General features: G+C 49.6%; 3 protein-coding genes across 3 annotated transcripts; 2 read left to right on the top strand and 1 right to left on the bottom strand.

The window, feature by feature from the left end:
- Positions 1-951: 951 nt before the first annotated feature.
- Positions 952-3,809, top strand: CDV56_108334 (putative PHD finger domain protein; the record flags this gene model as incomplete). The annotated part of the gene is made up of 3 exons (XM_026761953.1): positions 952-2,483; positions 2,548-3,342; positions 3,407-3,809. 3 exons carry the CDS (start codon positions 952-954, stop codon positions 3,807-3,809), a joined length of 2,730 nt encoding a protein of 909 aa, XP_026617043.1.
- Positions 3,810-5,063: 1,254 nt separating this feature from the next.
- On the bottom strand, positions 5,064-6,665 carry CDV56_108254 (putative lectin family integral membrane protein; the record flags this gene model as incomplete). Its single annotated transcript, XM_026761873.1, has 7 exons — positions 5,064-5,191; positions 5,270-5,777; positions 5,827-6,021; positions 6,074-6,254; positions 6,323-6,393; positions 6,456-6,522; positions 6,577-6,665. 7 exons carry the CDS (start codon positions 6,663-6,665, stop codon positions 5,064-5,066), a joined length of 1,239 nt encoding a protein of 412 aa, XP_026617042.1.
- A 611-nt stretch (positions 6,666-7,276) lies between these two features.
- ALG8 (dolichyl-P-Glc:Glc1Man(9)GlcNAc(2)-PP-dolichol alpha-1,3-glucosyltransferase ALG8) lies at positions 7,277-9,105 on the top strand (the record flags this gene model as incomplete). The annotated part of the gene is made up of 6 exons (XM_026761809.1): positions 7,277-7,353; positions 7,435-7,513; positions 7,583-7,776; positions 7,837-8,330; positions 8,384-8,523; positions 8,581-9,105. 6 exons carry the CDS (start codon positions 7,277-7,279, stop codon positions 9,103-9,105), a joined length of 1,509 nt encoding a protein of 502 aa, XP_026617041.1.
- Positions 9,106-12,854: the final 3,749 nt, after the last annotated feature.

The raw sequence follows: 12,854 nt of genomic DNA, 5'->3' as shown, positions 1-12,854 counted from the left end.
GCTCTGCGCTTTGCTACGAGGCACAATTCAAGACGCGTTCCACTTTAAGCCAAAAAGGGAGCCGAAAGCCCTTGTTGCTTTATAGCGAGGAACTTACAGAGGCACCATATTGTGTCTGATTTCTGCTTAGGTGAGTCGCTCTGCTCTTGGATTCTCTACAGTTTGACTCCCATCTCTGCACCGACCCTTTTCTTCAAAACCCCCCTCCTCCCTCAACGCATGCGTCGGCTTCCCAGAGCTTGCGGACTTTGATAAGTTCTCTCTCTCTCTCTCTCTCTTTTCTTCCCCAAGTCTTACCTTGAACTTTTTTGTCGTTTGGTTTTCTATGCATACTCTTCTCCACTAGAAAGCTTCTGGGACGCCCTGCTGACAACACGAAAGACATCTGCTCGACAGGCCCATATCGACTTGGCAATCGAAATCAAGTAACTACAGTAGTGAGATTCTTTCGACCAGAAAGCATCTTATATTTCACCTTGACATATCTGCCTAAGAGAGCTATTAGCGCCCCTGGAGAGGGAATTCAGAGAAACGCGAGCATTATCAGGTAAGCACTTTCCCTCGGAATCAAGAAGCTGAGCATTCATGATTTAAAACGCATTCAAGCACCCGAATCTACCGGACCTAACTTATAAATTCCTAGATTTCGGTGTGGCAGATTTCGTGGTTGTAGCGGCGAACGCCCCTTAGGTGTGATTATTGGGGAACTTTGTCCCTCGAAAACTCCCGTCGCTTTCAACTCCGCAATATTTCCTTCCATCAACCCGCAGACAGCGCGCGGGCTGGCCACGCTCCCAAACAGCAACGCTGGGCACGCTTGCTGTTTGTCTCGGGTCATAGTCGATCAGTAAGTTTGCATACATTACCCATTGGTATGCGGTTCTTGTATATTCATGCGAGCTAACTTTTCGATTGTCAGGCGCCGCAGCTTTCAAGCCCTGCGGTACAATAATGGCTCCGACTCTCCGCTCAGCATCCCGTCCCCTGTCCAATTCGCGCCAGTCAACTCCGCTAGATGCGCCTGGGTCTAATAAACGTTCTTCATCATTTACTGAACCTGCAAGACCGCCAAAACGTCGACGCACGGGACGGAACGCTCGAGTCGCTACCGAGCCTCCTCAAGACAACCTGGCCAACAACGCGGAGGATATTTCGAAAAGTGCGGCGAACTCGGGCCCTGGTTTGGAATTCCCTGGAGATCAACCGGCCTGGGTCGAACCCCCTCTGAGAAGCCCTGTCCCGAGTTACGCGGACACGCCATGGTCCGCAGTCTCGAACGCGGCGAACCCCATTTTGGCGACCATGCGTCCTCTCGGTTCCATGCCAACTGCTACGGACCTGCGCAAAGCAGGCCTGAAGCCCGCAAAGCCTGCGAAACCCGTTAAACCAATCACGTCTTTGAGCAAGGAACTCCTCGCGTTGCAAAACGACATGTCGCAGACCGAGGACCCTATTTCAACCCCAGCATCGCAGAACCCGCCAACACCAGCGTCGCAGAGCGAAACTCCCAACGTGTCACAGAGCGAAGTTCTCCAGCCGTCCCAGAACATAAATTTGCAGGTGTTGCCGAACGGAGGGATTGATGCGCAGACGCCGCAGGAATCCGCGACAGCGGCGGAAAAAACCCAGTCCGAAAATTCTAAACCCTGCTCATACGAAGAGATTGACGCATTGTTGTCACTTCCCATCTGCGATTCGGTGAAGTTGGATTTAGAGCAAACTAAATATGCCATGAAGGTGACATTGCAAATGGCCGCAGACACGGATAATACCAAGGTCGTCAAAAGTCTATTCAGTATTTGGACAAAGGCTACTCAGGACCCGATGGTCATGTCCGTGATTCATGGGATGTGCAAAAAGGAAGTTGGAAACTGGAATGCGAATGCCTTTCATGACCTGATACGCGCTGCTTTGCGAGAGCTGCGGAAGGAAGACGCAACGGATGTTCCCACTGCGGCTGCACCGCTTGATATGACTCGAACCCAATCTGCCACCACTGCTACTTCGTCGTCGTCCGCCCTGTCGCCCGAGGCTCAAACATCTGCTCCGACCACAGTGCCAACTCCCGTCATGGTGACGGCGGCTGCAGGTCGCTCGAAATTGCGTGCTAAAGGCAAGCAAGCGAAGGCCGCTGCCACAAAAGCAGCCAATAAAGATAAATCAAAACAGACTCGCCAGTCCGCTTTTCCCTCGAGTGATGCACGCAAGCGGGCACTGGAAGATGACCCGGAGTTCTCTGAAGAGGCCATCCGTGCCAAACGGCAGCGCCTACAACAGCCTCTCCCCGATATTGTTCCTGAAGAAAGTGGCGTTCGCTCTACTCTGTCCCATGAGCAGTCTGGAAATGCTTTGTCGCCTTTATTCCCACCCATTAGCGTAGTTCACACCGCACCTGAAGCGCCCTTGTTGAATGGTAGGGAACGATCAGAGTCTCCCGAAAGCAGTGGTGCTGAGGATAACCGGCGCCTGACCCCTACCTTCAGGTACGACTTTCTTTTCGCATTCTTGCATCGTTTGGTATGATGAATAAAGCTGATTTACTTGTAGCAGGGAAGATTCATTGGACAACAGCGATCTCTGTCGAGAATGCGGTGGCCGAGGACAGTTGCTCTGTTGCGACGGCTGCGTGAATTCGTTCCATTTTTCATGCCTCGACCCCCCCTTGGATCCTGCCAATCCTCCGGAGGGAGATTGGTTCTGTCCAAAATGCTCCGTCTCGCGGCCCATCCGTAAGATGGTGGATAAGCTTGATCGACTTGGGAACAAGGAGTTTATGCTACCCGCCAGTATCCGGAATCACTTCGCTGGAGTCAAAACTGGACCCCGACCTGAAGATAAAAACGATCGTACCCGGTACACCGAAAGTTCTTACAATCTTTATAACGGCGTCGGACGAGGAGTATGCAGTGGTTTTTACGATGATCCCAACCTGCGCAAGATCAGGGACTCGGATGGAAATCTCATCATCTGTCACGCTTGCGGTCGCCCAAGCGATGGAGATAAACCTATTCTTCAATGTGACTTCTGTATTTTGAATTGGCATATGGATTGTTTGGACCCTCCCATGGCCAAACCCCCTCAACAGGACTCGAAGTTCGATAAACGCTGGCGTTGCCCGATGCACGTCGAACACGAGTTGTGGCACTATGTTTGGAACGATGAAGGGGCCTATGACGCGCGAAAGATCCGTCGACCTGCGCGACCACGGATGATTGACATTGAAATTCTCCCTACCGAAGAGGAATCAGAACGGATTGAGAATGAACAAGATGTAGGAGGAGGCATCCTTTACCGCGTCTCCGAAAAGGGGGTAGAAGCAGCCTTCCTCGCGAAAGTCAAACGGTCAGTCATCCTACTAGCTCTTTATCTAGTATCCCATTCTGAGCTTGACTGACTATCTGGGCAGGGAAAATGCCGAATTTGAGTACAACAAGCAGCTGGCAGATAAGTACTTTGAAGAAGCTAGAGCAAAGCGCGATGAACTTCACGCACGAGCTCTCGAATTCTATGCCTCACAGCGACCTGCTCCTTTGCCGGATGCCGCAGAAGCGATTGACAACTCCCGATCAGCAGCCGATCGCGAAGCTGCGGCGAATCTTCTCGACTTCGCCAATTCGAATCAGACAAAATCTACAGATGACAACGATCGGATTACTTTCCTCATCGACGCGTTGCGAGCCCAGGCACCTAATGATCTCCCCGAAGCACATACTGAAATCGAATCTCTGCGTAACCTGCAGCAGCTGATTGAAAGGCGTATTCAAGCATTGACTCAGACGGAGCTTGAAGTTGCGAGCCCAGGCGCCTAATGATCTCCCCGAAGCACATACTGAAATCGAATCTCTGCGTAACATGCAGCAGCTGATTAAAAGACGCATTCAAGCGTTGACTGCTCAGACGGAGTTTGAAGCTACTAGTGCACGGGTCTCTTAAGCTGCTAGTCCACCCATTCCGGATTCTGCGATCGACCACGTCGGGCAAGACAACCCCTGTCTAACCTAGGCTCTTTCCCTCTTCTAATTTCATTCAACAAGGCGCAGAGTGATTGTTCTTTTTTGGCTTGAAAAAAGGGGCTTTTCACTGTTTCTGGGCGTCGGGATATGCATATCCATTTTGCATCAAGGTTCTTGGGTTCCTCAACTGGCGTTGGAGCATACAGTGCATCTCATTATTGAGCGTGTTTACTCTTGTTCTTGTGCCCTGTTAGGCACATACTTTTTTCTTTTTCTTTTTCTTTTTCTTTTTCTTTTTCTTTTTCCTTTTCTTTTTCTTTTTTTCTTTTTTTGCAATTTCTTGTTGTTTCCCGGGGCTGGACCAATTGGCAGCCAGGCTTTCCAGAGGTAGCCGGACCTCTGAGGTGCTCGTTTCCCCCGTTCCGAATCCGCCACATGGCGTGGTTCGCGAACGTTGATGGGAAAGACACCGAAGTCTTCCGGCTACCTCTGGATTGCCCAGCTGCCAATACTGGGCCAGCCCCCGGTTTGCCATGCGCAATTGTACGGAGTAATTAACGTCGTTATGATCTTTGTTTTATCCGTTGGCCGCTGGACCTCCCACCCCTCACCTAGGGGGTGGTCGAACGGGCCAGTGCGCCCGAGTCTCATGTACGATAGATTTCTCACTAGATTTTCAGTGATCTGCCGGTATGGATGGCGTTGATTTTGATCTTATGATCGAACCGAATTGAATCGAGTCTTTACGATCCCGTTTCGAGCAGGCATATCGATCGCATGTACACAATTGAACAAGCAGGTCACTCCCGAACACGTCAAATACGCTTCAATTTAATATACAAAATATCTGGAACCGTTGAGTAAATGCAGAACGAAATTCTCATGCAAGACACGCCGAAATTGCATACTAAGCGTACAAGGCTCGATCAAACCCAAACCTGCTGATTTATGGTCGCGTGCACAGTATTCATGTTGAAAGTCAGATGAGAAAACCGAAGAGGTACTAGCCAAAGAAAATGGGTCATGTTTGTTTCGCCATGTCATCGTGAAGAGCAGAAGGTTTAGTACAAAAGCAAATCAGACTCTCCGTAACTCGGGTAGTTGAGACGCTCAAAGGAACTTCTTGGGCATGTTCGCACGGCGACGCTTGTAGATGATGTATGAGCCGGCAAGGAGCAGTTGCACGGCGATGATGAGACCTATGAAGAAGCCCATGCGAGGAGTTGAGGCGGTAATGACTGTTAACGCAAATCAGCTGGCGAAGTCCCACACAGATGGGCTCTGCATCTACGAAGGGATACACATCGAATACATACCGTTGAGAAGCGTGCCTTGCAGATTCTCTGCCAGGCTCATGTGCGAGGACCTGAGGGTCTCGTGCAGCTGATTAAAGCGGTCGCGGTAGTCCTTGCCTTCCAAGTCACGCTGAAGGTTCTGCAGCAACTGCTCGATCTTCTGCAATCGGGCATCGAGATTGGCCACCTGATCCTTGGTAGCCATCTTCTGAAGAAGCTCTACATGGCGATTTTCCGTTTTGGTGGACTGGCTGCTGACGTCGCGGGCAATGCTGTTAGTGGCGTCGTTGAGACTTTGAATACGGTTGCTGAGATCAACGAGTTGGTCAGAGTTGACTGAGCGAGTGTCGACCGGACGAGACTGTCCTTGATTGACGATCGGCTGTTGGTTGGCTTGCTGCTGAGCAGGAGGTGCTGCATTTGTCCCGGAAGGGCTAGACTGCACGACGAACTTGAAGATCTCGAAGGAGTCAGGGTTCTCAGGCGTGGCTGCCGTCAGACCGAAGTTGTTACCAGCAGGAAGGGCAACCTGCACACAGTTAGAACACCAAAATGGACGGCAGGGGAGTCCGAAGTACCTTGTTTGTTGAGAAGCAAAGCTTATCATCCACGGTGACTTCCAAAACAGAATTGGTGTGCTTCAGGCGCACGATAGAGGGACGGCCGAGGTTTCTGTAAGCATAATCGCAGTGTCCAAAAGCCAAACTGTCAACGCTTCTATGGCTCTTGTAATCTGTCGTTCCGTCATTGAGGAAGCCCCGAATGCTTCCACCCTAAACTGAAGTTAGTGTTACAGAAGACCGTTTCAAGATGAGGCTCGCGTACTCTTCCCCCATGTGTATCAATGACAAGTGCAAAACCGTCGAACTGGCCGGCAGTGTAGATGCTAGAGGAGCCAATCTTCTCTCGTCCACCTTTCACATACCATAACTGGAGATTGCCACCTCCTCTCTCAACACCAGTGGCTCGAAACTGAAATTCAGCTGACCATTCTGGCTGAGATAGGCTATAGCTTCATCAGCCGCCAGTACACGAAGGAGCGGGCAGAATATTTGAGAGAGGGGTTGTGCTTACGGGGTCAGTGACCAGGCATAACCTCTTGTGTTTCCTGGGTAGGGGGGAGTGAGAATGAGCTTGTTGGAAAGCTAGATCTGATCAGCTTTTCTGAGTCGACAAAAGGGCACACAATGGGCGGGAAAGAGCGTACAATCTGAGGTGTATGACCCTCTCCCCCAACCTGCCAACCAGGGATGGAATCTCTGTCCGGCGATATACTAAGAAATCTGTTAGAATAGATGTGATACGTGCGTAGAGGGAGGGGCACGTACGTTTGACCATAGCCAAAGCTAGAGCTTTCTATCACAGATTGCGCTGTAGCAGCAGCGATGAGAAATGACAAGGAAGCTAAGCTCCTCATTGTGATTGTTTATCAGGGATGTTAATGCGGGGATAGGGGTTCGTAGAGAATGAATATTGAGAGAACTTGAGAAAGAGGAGATCACTGATGAGACCAAGGAAGAATCAATAGCCTCAAACTGTCGAGATCTACAATAATAGGTGAACGAAAGGTGAGAGACAGCTTGTCAAAATGATCTTCACTGATCCGAAGGAGCTCTCCGATTCAACAGCGCGGAGACAATGCGCGAGGTGGTCCACCCAATTACAATGGCGATCACACAGTAGCGGACTTCTCTGGCAACAGAAACAGCAGCTGGGGAGAATTCGACAAAGTGTTGGATTTCGAGGTTCGAGAGAACGACCGAATGACGAACTCCCACGTCCGAAGCCAGATCCATTCAAAAAGAATCGTCGCAGGTGTCCAAAATCAGTTTCAAGGAGCTCCAACTTTAAAGGGACACACTGTCCTTTGGAGCTCCGCCGTTGTTCATTCTGTCACGTGAAGATTTTCCCCCAGAATCACCTCCCGCAATGAGCATTTCCATGGACCGCAAGATGATCCTGAATCCTTGAACGCTTAACACTGCTTGATCTAATCTTTTTGACTGCGCATCATGCGCTACAGCTCTAATGGCTGACATTTATCCTTCATTGGCGCAATGCGCAATCGTCGCCACGGCTTTCAAGATTCTACTCTTCCCCGCCTAGTGAGTTTCTACCGTCGCAAGAAAGCTGAGGATGGAGTCAATTGGGAGTCGGCACTGACGGTTCTTTGTAACATTATGCAGCAAATCAACAGACTTCGAAGTGCATCGGAATTGGCTCGCTATCACACACTCGTTGCCGGTTAAGGAGTGGTACTACGAGGTTCGTTGACCTCTCCGCATACTCTACATACATTTGACAATCCGCTGACATGAGAGGATTGTCAACAAGAAAACATCGGAATGGACTCTCGACTATCCGCCCTTTTTTGCAGCTTTCGAATGGCTTCTTTCGCACGTGGCTCGCTTTGTGGATCCCGCGATGTTGGTCGTTGAGAATCTCAAGTATGATTCATGGCAGACCGTTTATTTTCAGAGAGCTACTGTAATTTTTACTGAGCTTGTCTTGCTATATGCTCTGAACCGGTGTGCAGCGGTCTCAATATTCTTAGTTGAAGAGTTAGGGACTAATGGAGGCAATCATAGATTCATCAAATCCGCGCCTCAAGCCAACAAGCACCTTGCGCATATTGCGAGTCTTTCGATCTTTTTGTCACCTGGGCTGCTCATCATTGACCACATTCATTTCCAATACAACGGCTTTTTGTACGGAGTTCTCGTCCTGTCGATTGTGCTGGCGCGCAAGCAATCGACCCTACTCTACAGTGGTATCTTGTTCGCAGTCCTGCTGTGCTTGAAGCACATCTACCTTTACCTTTCGTTAGCCTACTTTGTTTACCTGCTGAGAGCCTACTGTCTCGATCCGAAGTCTGTCTTTCGACCAAGGTTCGGCAATATCTTGAAACTCGGCTTGAGTGTCATTGGTGTATTCGGCATAGCTTTTGGCCCGTTCGCTCATTGGAACCAGCTGCTCCAACTGAAGGACAGGCTATTTCCCTTCTCGAGAGGGCTGTGCCATGCTTACTGGGCGCCGAACATCTGGGCAATGTATTCTTTCGCAGATCGCGTGCTAATTCCGCGTGAGTACAATCATTCCTTGACTGCATCTGTGCAGCTTTACTCACCATAACAGTCGCTCCACGCCTGGGCCTCCCAATCAACCATGAGGCTTTGACCAGCGTCACGCGCGGTCTTGTCGGAGATACATCCTTCGCCATTCTTCCAGAGATCACAAAGGAACAAACATTTGCGCTGACGTTCTTGTTCCAATTGGTAAGCACTTCCTACACCTGCTCGACACTCGATATCAGTAACCTAACCGGCGAGTAGCTCCCCCTGATAAAACTCTGGCTTCGTCCGGATTGGAACACCTTCGTTGGTGCTATCACTCTATGCGGTTACGCTTCATTCTTGTTTGGCTGGCACGTTCATGAGAAAGCTGTTCTCCTGATCATCATTCCATTCAGCTTGATAGCGCTCAAGGACCGACGCTACTTCAGCGCATTCCGACCCCTCGCGGTGGCAGGACACGTTTCACTATTCCCACTGCTTTTCACGGCAGCCGAATTCCCGTTGAAGACTGTGTATACCGTGTGGTGGCTGGTCCTTTTCCTGTTCGTCTTTGACCAAGTCGCCCCGGTTTCCGAGCAGCCGCGGATTTTCGTTTTTGACCGCCTGTCCCTGCTATACCTGACCGTGGCTATCCCGTTGATTATATACTGCTCATTGGCGCATCAGCTCATTTTCGGATGGGACCGGTATGAATTCCTTCCGCTGATGTTCATGAGTAGCTATTCTGCTCTGGGGGTAGTCGGCAGTTGGGTCGGGTTTATGGTGGTCTACTTCACCGCATAATTTTTTCTTAGAAGTACAAATCAAAGTTTTATCCAACGGCATACGTGTACACTGTACACTGAATTTGAGCACTTGTGATAAGCATGCTTTCCAGGACGCCGAAGTGCCATCGAGCTGTCAAAGCCCGCAGATATGATGTAATGGATCAGAGCTCGCATGTTTGCTCTGTTTGCTTGAACCACGTGTTCTGGAGATTGACCCACTTGATCACCCAAAATGCAAAGTTTATCAGCTGCTAGTCTTGAAAAGGCTAGACTAGCCTGTTCTGATGGAGCTACCTCTGGTTTTCGCAATGTATGGATGTCTTCACAAATGCCGCTGAGGTAGAGTCGTCCTTGACTTATTTGAGTGCCGAACGCCATTTTGAGGGGATATTATCATTGAATCTTGATACTCATACCTTCTGTGGCTGCGCAGTCTGCTTCCGTGTGAGGCGCTTGAGAGGTAAATTACGTCATTGGATCTGATATTCTTTGGGTCGCACAGCAGATTGCCTCGGCGGGAGATACAGCCGCAGGTTCGGATGTGCTTCGGACTGTGTTCCAGCTAAGCTGGATCAGCGAGTATGGAATAGGCAGCTCGAGATAGATGCGCGTCCTTCCTTGATAGGCCTCTCAGTACTCGTCTGTCAGGTGAACGAAAATCGCTGTCTGACATCGCTGATCGTGTAAGCTTGAGATATTGATCATCTGAAGCTGCTACTTTACTGAGAAACCAGTATTATATCTCCCACAGCAGACAGGGCCTTTGCAACTGCATATATTTAATCAGATGGAGGCTCGAAAGTAGTCCGGCAGAGTCGACATGGTCGATCGCTGGATCGTGGTATCGCAGAGTTGCCCCTTGTTGACCGGCTTGATATCAATTCGGGTCGTCCAACACCAAATTAAACAAGTGGGATTGGCTCAGCTGGCATAGGTAACACGGTCCAAGTGAGATATTCCATCCCCGCTTAGCAGATTAGAAGAATTCCGTCAATTGTGGGAGATGGTCGTTCCCCAGTCGCAAAAGGTTTGCCGTGAAGCCACTTTGAAGCTGTGATGTTATACTTGGTATGATTTGCGCATGAGAAGTCGCAATAAGTGGTGTGTGCTTGAGATTGGCGGCAAGGGTCTATGAATAGCAACAAGGGGATCGATGAACGCACAACAGACATCAAAGACGAGCGTTGAAATCCTGGAGTAGAGGTCACACTAACTCATCTGTACATATATTCGAGAAAATCAAGTAGGCAAGCAAAACACCCGACTGATTTGAAGAAATTTCTGAATAGGGAGAGCCATGAATGAGTTGGAGGTGGCAGGTGGCTGAAACTGATTCAGATGAGCGAAGAATGGCACGGCTTGAAATCTATGGCGTTAGAGTAATGAGCGATTGAAATCTAGCAGTGTAGTGAGCTTTCTGAGTCAAAACGGTAGGGATATTTCATAAAACATCCAATGCATAACAAAGGCCGGCGCGCAAGTACAGAGTGATGCTGGCCAGCTCATCTATGCAACCGTAGTTGAGGAGAATGATATCATCCATCATACCTCATGACACTCACTATCTCAGAAAGACGGCAAGATCTGGAGAATAAAGCTTGTAAGAACCAGTCTATAAAGATCCGAAAACATATTCGATAATGTGTGGGAAGTCATTGAGGCTGCTGATGTTCATTGCATAGCTCGTCTCCATAGTCCCCGCGGAGGTCTGAGACCAGGTATCTCTTCCATGTAATATTGGTCATATCAGTGCAAAAGAATTTCCAAAAAGAGAGTCAAGAAAATTCTCCTATTTCTGACGAGCAGATAGAGTGCAAGAACAATTGTGGTTGAGATACATGTTACCGAACCAGAAAGGAATGAAGAATGGCGGGAGAAGAGGGTAGGAGGAGGAGGAGCAGGAGCAGGCGTGCAGCGACAGGCCCAGGAGAGAGAGAGCAGGGAGCACTAGACTACAGCCCAGGTACGGGTTAGCCTTGTCTGTACCGTACTTTAACGTTCGAAAATACTCTCCGCCCGACGCTGAAGGTCTTGTCCGGGCCCCGTCCTCCTCCTCTGAGCCAATCACCGCTGTTGTATGCCTCGGCGCTCGCTCTCCCACTCCATCCTATTTCTATTTCCTGACTACTGGGCCTCTTGCCGCAATGATCCTCAAATGTGATGGGGCCCGGTTCTGCCGTCGCTTCTTTTCGTCGCGGCAACCGCTTCTCCTTTCTTCTGTTCTTCAACTCTTCTTCTTCTTTTCCTCCTCCTCCTCCTCCACCTCTACTATCCTCGCGTCTTCGTGTCTTTCTCTTCCTTTCGCGCCTTTTTTGTTCCCCGCACGGCTCTCATCTCTTTTTGATACCTTCCTTTTTCGACGCCACTCGCAAACCCACCCCGTCGTGTCTTGTTGCTATAATTCGTTCCGCGCATAAGCGTCCAGCGAGATCGAAGACGCGTCCATCTTACGGTAAGTCGTGAATTTACAGTATCTCAATCATTTCCCGTTGCACCTATTCGCCTGATCCATCCTGGAACAATCTGCATATTGTTGAAGCTCTGAACGCCACTACTGAGCTATGTTTGGCGCAATGCACCGTACCCGGATCCATCCTTCCGCCGAGACGACTGCTGCATCCACAATACTTTTCTAATTTGCGCAACTCTGCTTTTCTGTCTTCGCGCACTTTTCGTCCTACTGTTGGAATCTCCCATGTGTCCATTTTATTAATGGTTGCAGGGCTCCCTAGGTTGCCGATCTCAAAGTCTTCATTTCCTACAACCTATGATAAACTAGCGCGGCACTCTGATTGTCGAGGATCATGGTGCGTCAAACAATTTTTGCAAAGCTCGCGAGGGCCGAGGAATATTCGGGGCTCACGACATTCTTTAGGTACTGTTCAAGCGCAAACCAGTCCAGTACCTTCCACGACCTGTTATTGAAGATGACAGTTCCGAGGCATGCATGCTCCACATATGAGATGAAGGATATCGCAGGTTCTTTGCTTACGACGGGAGTAGGTCTGGGTTATCCCAGAGACCAACGAGGTCTTCACCAACTATGAACCATATCTTCAGCGAATGGATTTTTACAAACAAAAGCGGTTCATTTGCGAGATTACCGGTCATTCGGGATTGACCTTTTTCGAAGCCCTCAGGAGCGAAGTATGTCATCTGATTCTTGTGGATTCGATTCATAATTCAGCTCGCTAAAACCTGTCCATGAGCAGATGGAAGAGTCTCGAGAGGTGAACAGCGCGTTTCCAGATGCTCTGAAGGAGCCGATTCTACGTAGAATACAGTTTTCTACTGTATCTAGGGTCGATAATCTTGGTGAGTTCCGACTCAATCTCCGCGTGTTCAGAGAATTGGAGCTGACGCTGTGTCCCAGTGGATGAGATCTACGAAGTGAGTAACAGCACGTCGCTGATGATGTCCACCTTGATCTTTCCACGACCAGACGTGCTAATAACTGGCAGGAATTCAAGCAGGATTTCTATCCCGGGGAGCCCGTCCTGATTCTGCTCGAGGACAACTCCCGTCTCCATGGCATGATTCGAGACAAGGCCAATTTTGCGGAGCAGCGCTACCCCGACGGAACACTCAAAACTCCAGCCTATGCGACATATCTTGTCAAAGTTTTGGATCGTCCCAATGAGGAGGCTCTGTTAGACCAGGACCACATCACTCGTGATCGCAAGACATTCACAAAGCAAATGTTGCGCGCTTTCATCAAAAATAATGTCACTAGGGAGTCTTGGAACGGAGCTCCTTGGCTGGTAA

Source organism: Aspergillus thermomutatus (assembly GCF_002237265.1).
Source record: "Aspergillus thermomutatus strain HMR AF 39 chromosome Unknown NODE_30, whole genome shotgun sequence".
Taxonomy (NCBI): domain Eukaryota; kingdom Fungi; phylum Ascomycota; class Eurotiomycetes; order Eurotiales; family Aspergillaceae; genus Aspergillus; species Aspergillus thermomutatus.
This window is presented reverse-complemented; position numbering and strand designations above follow the sequence as displayed.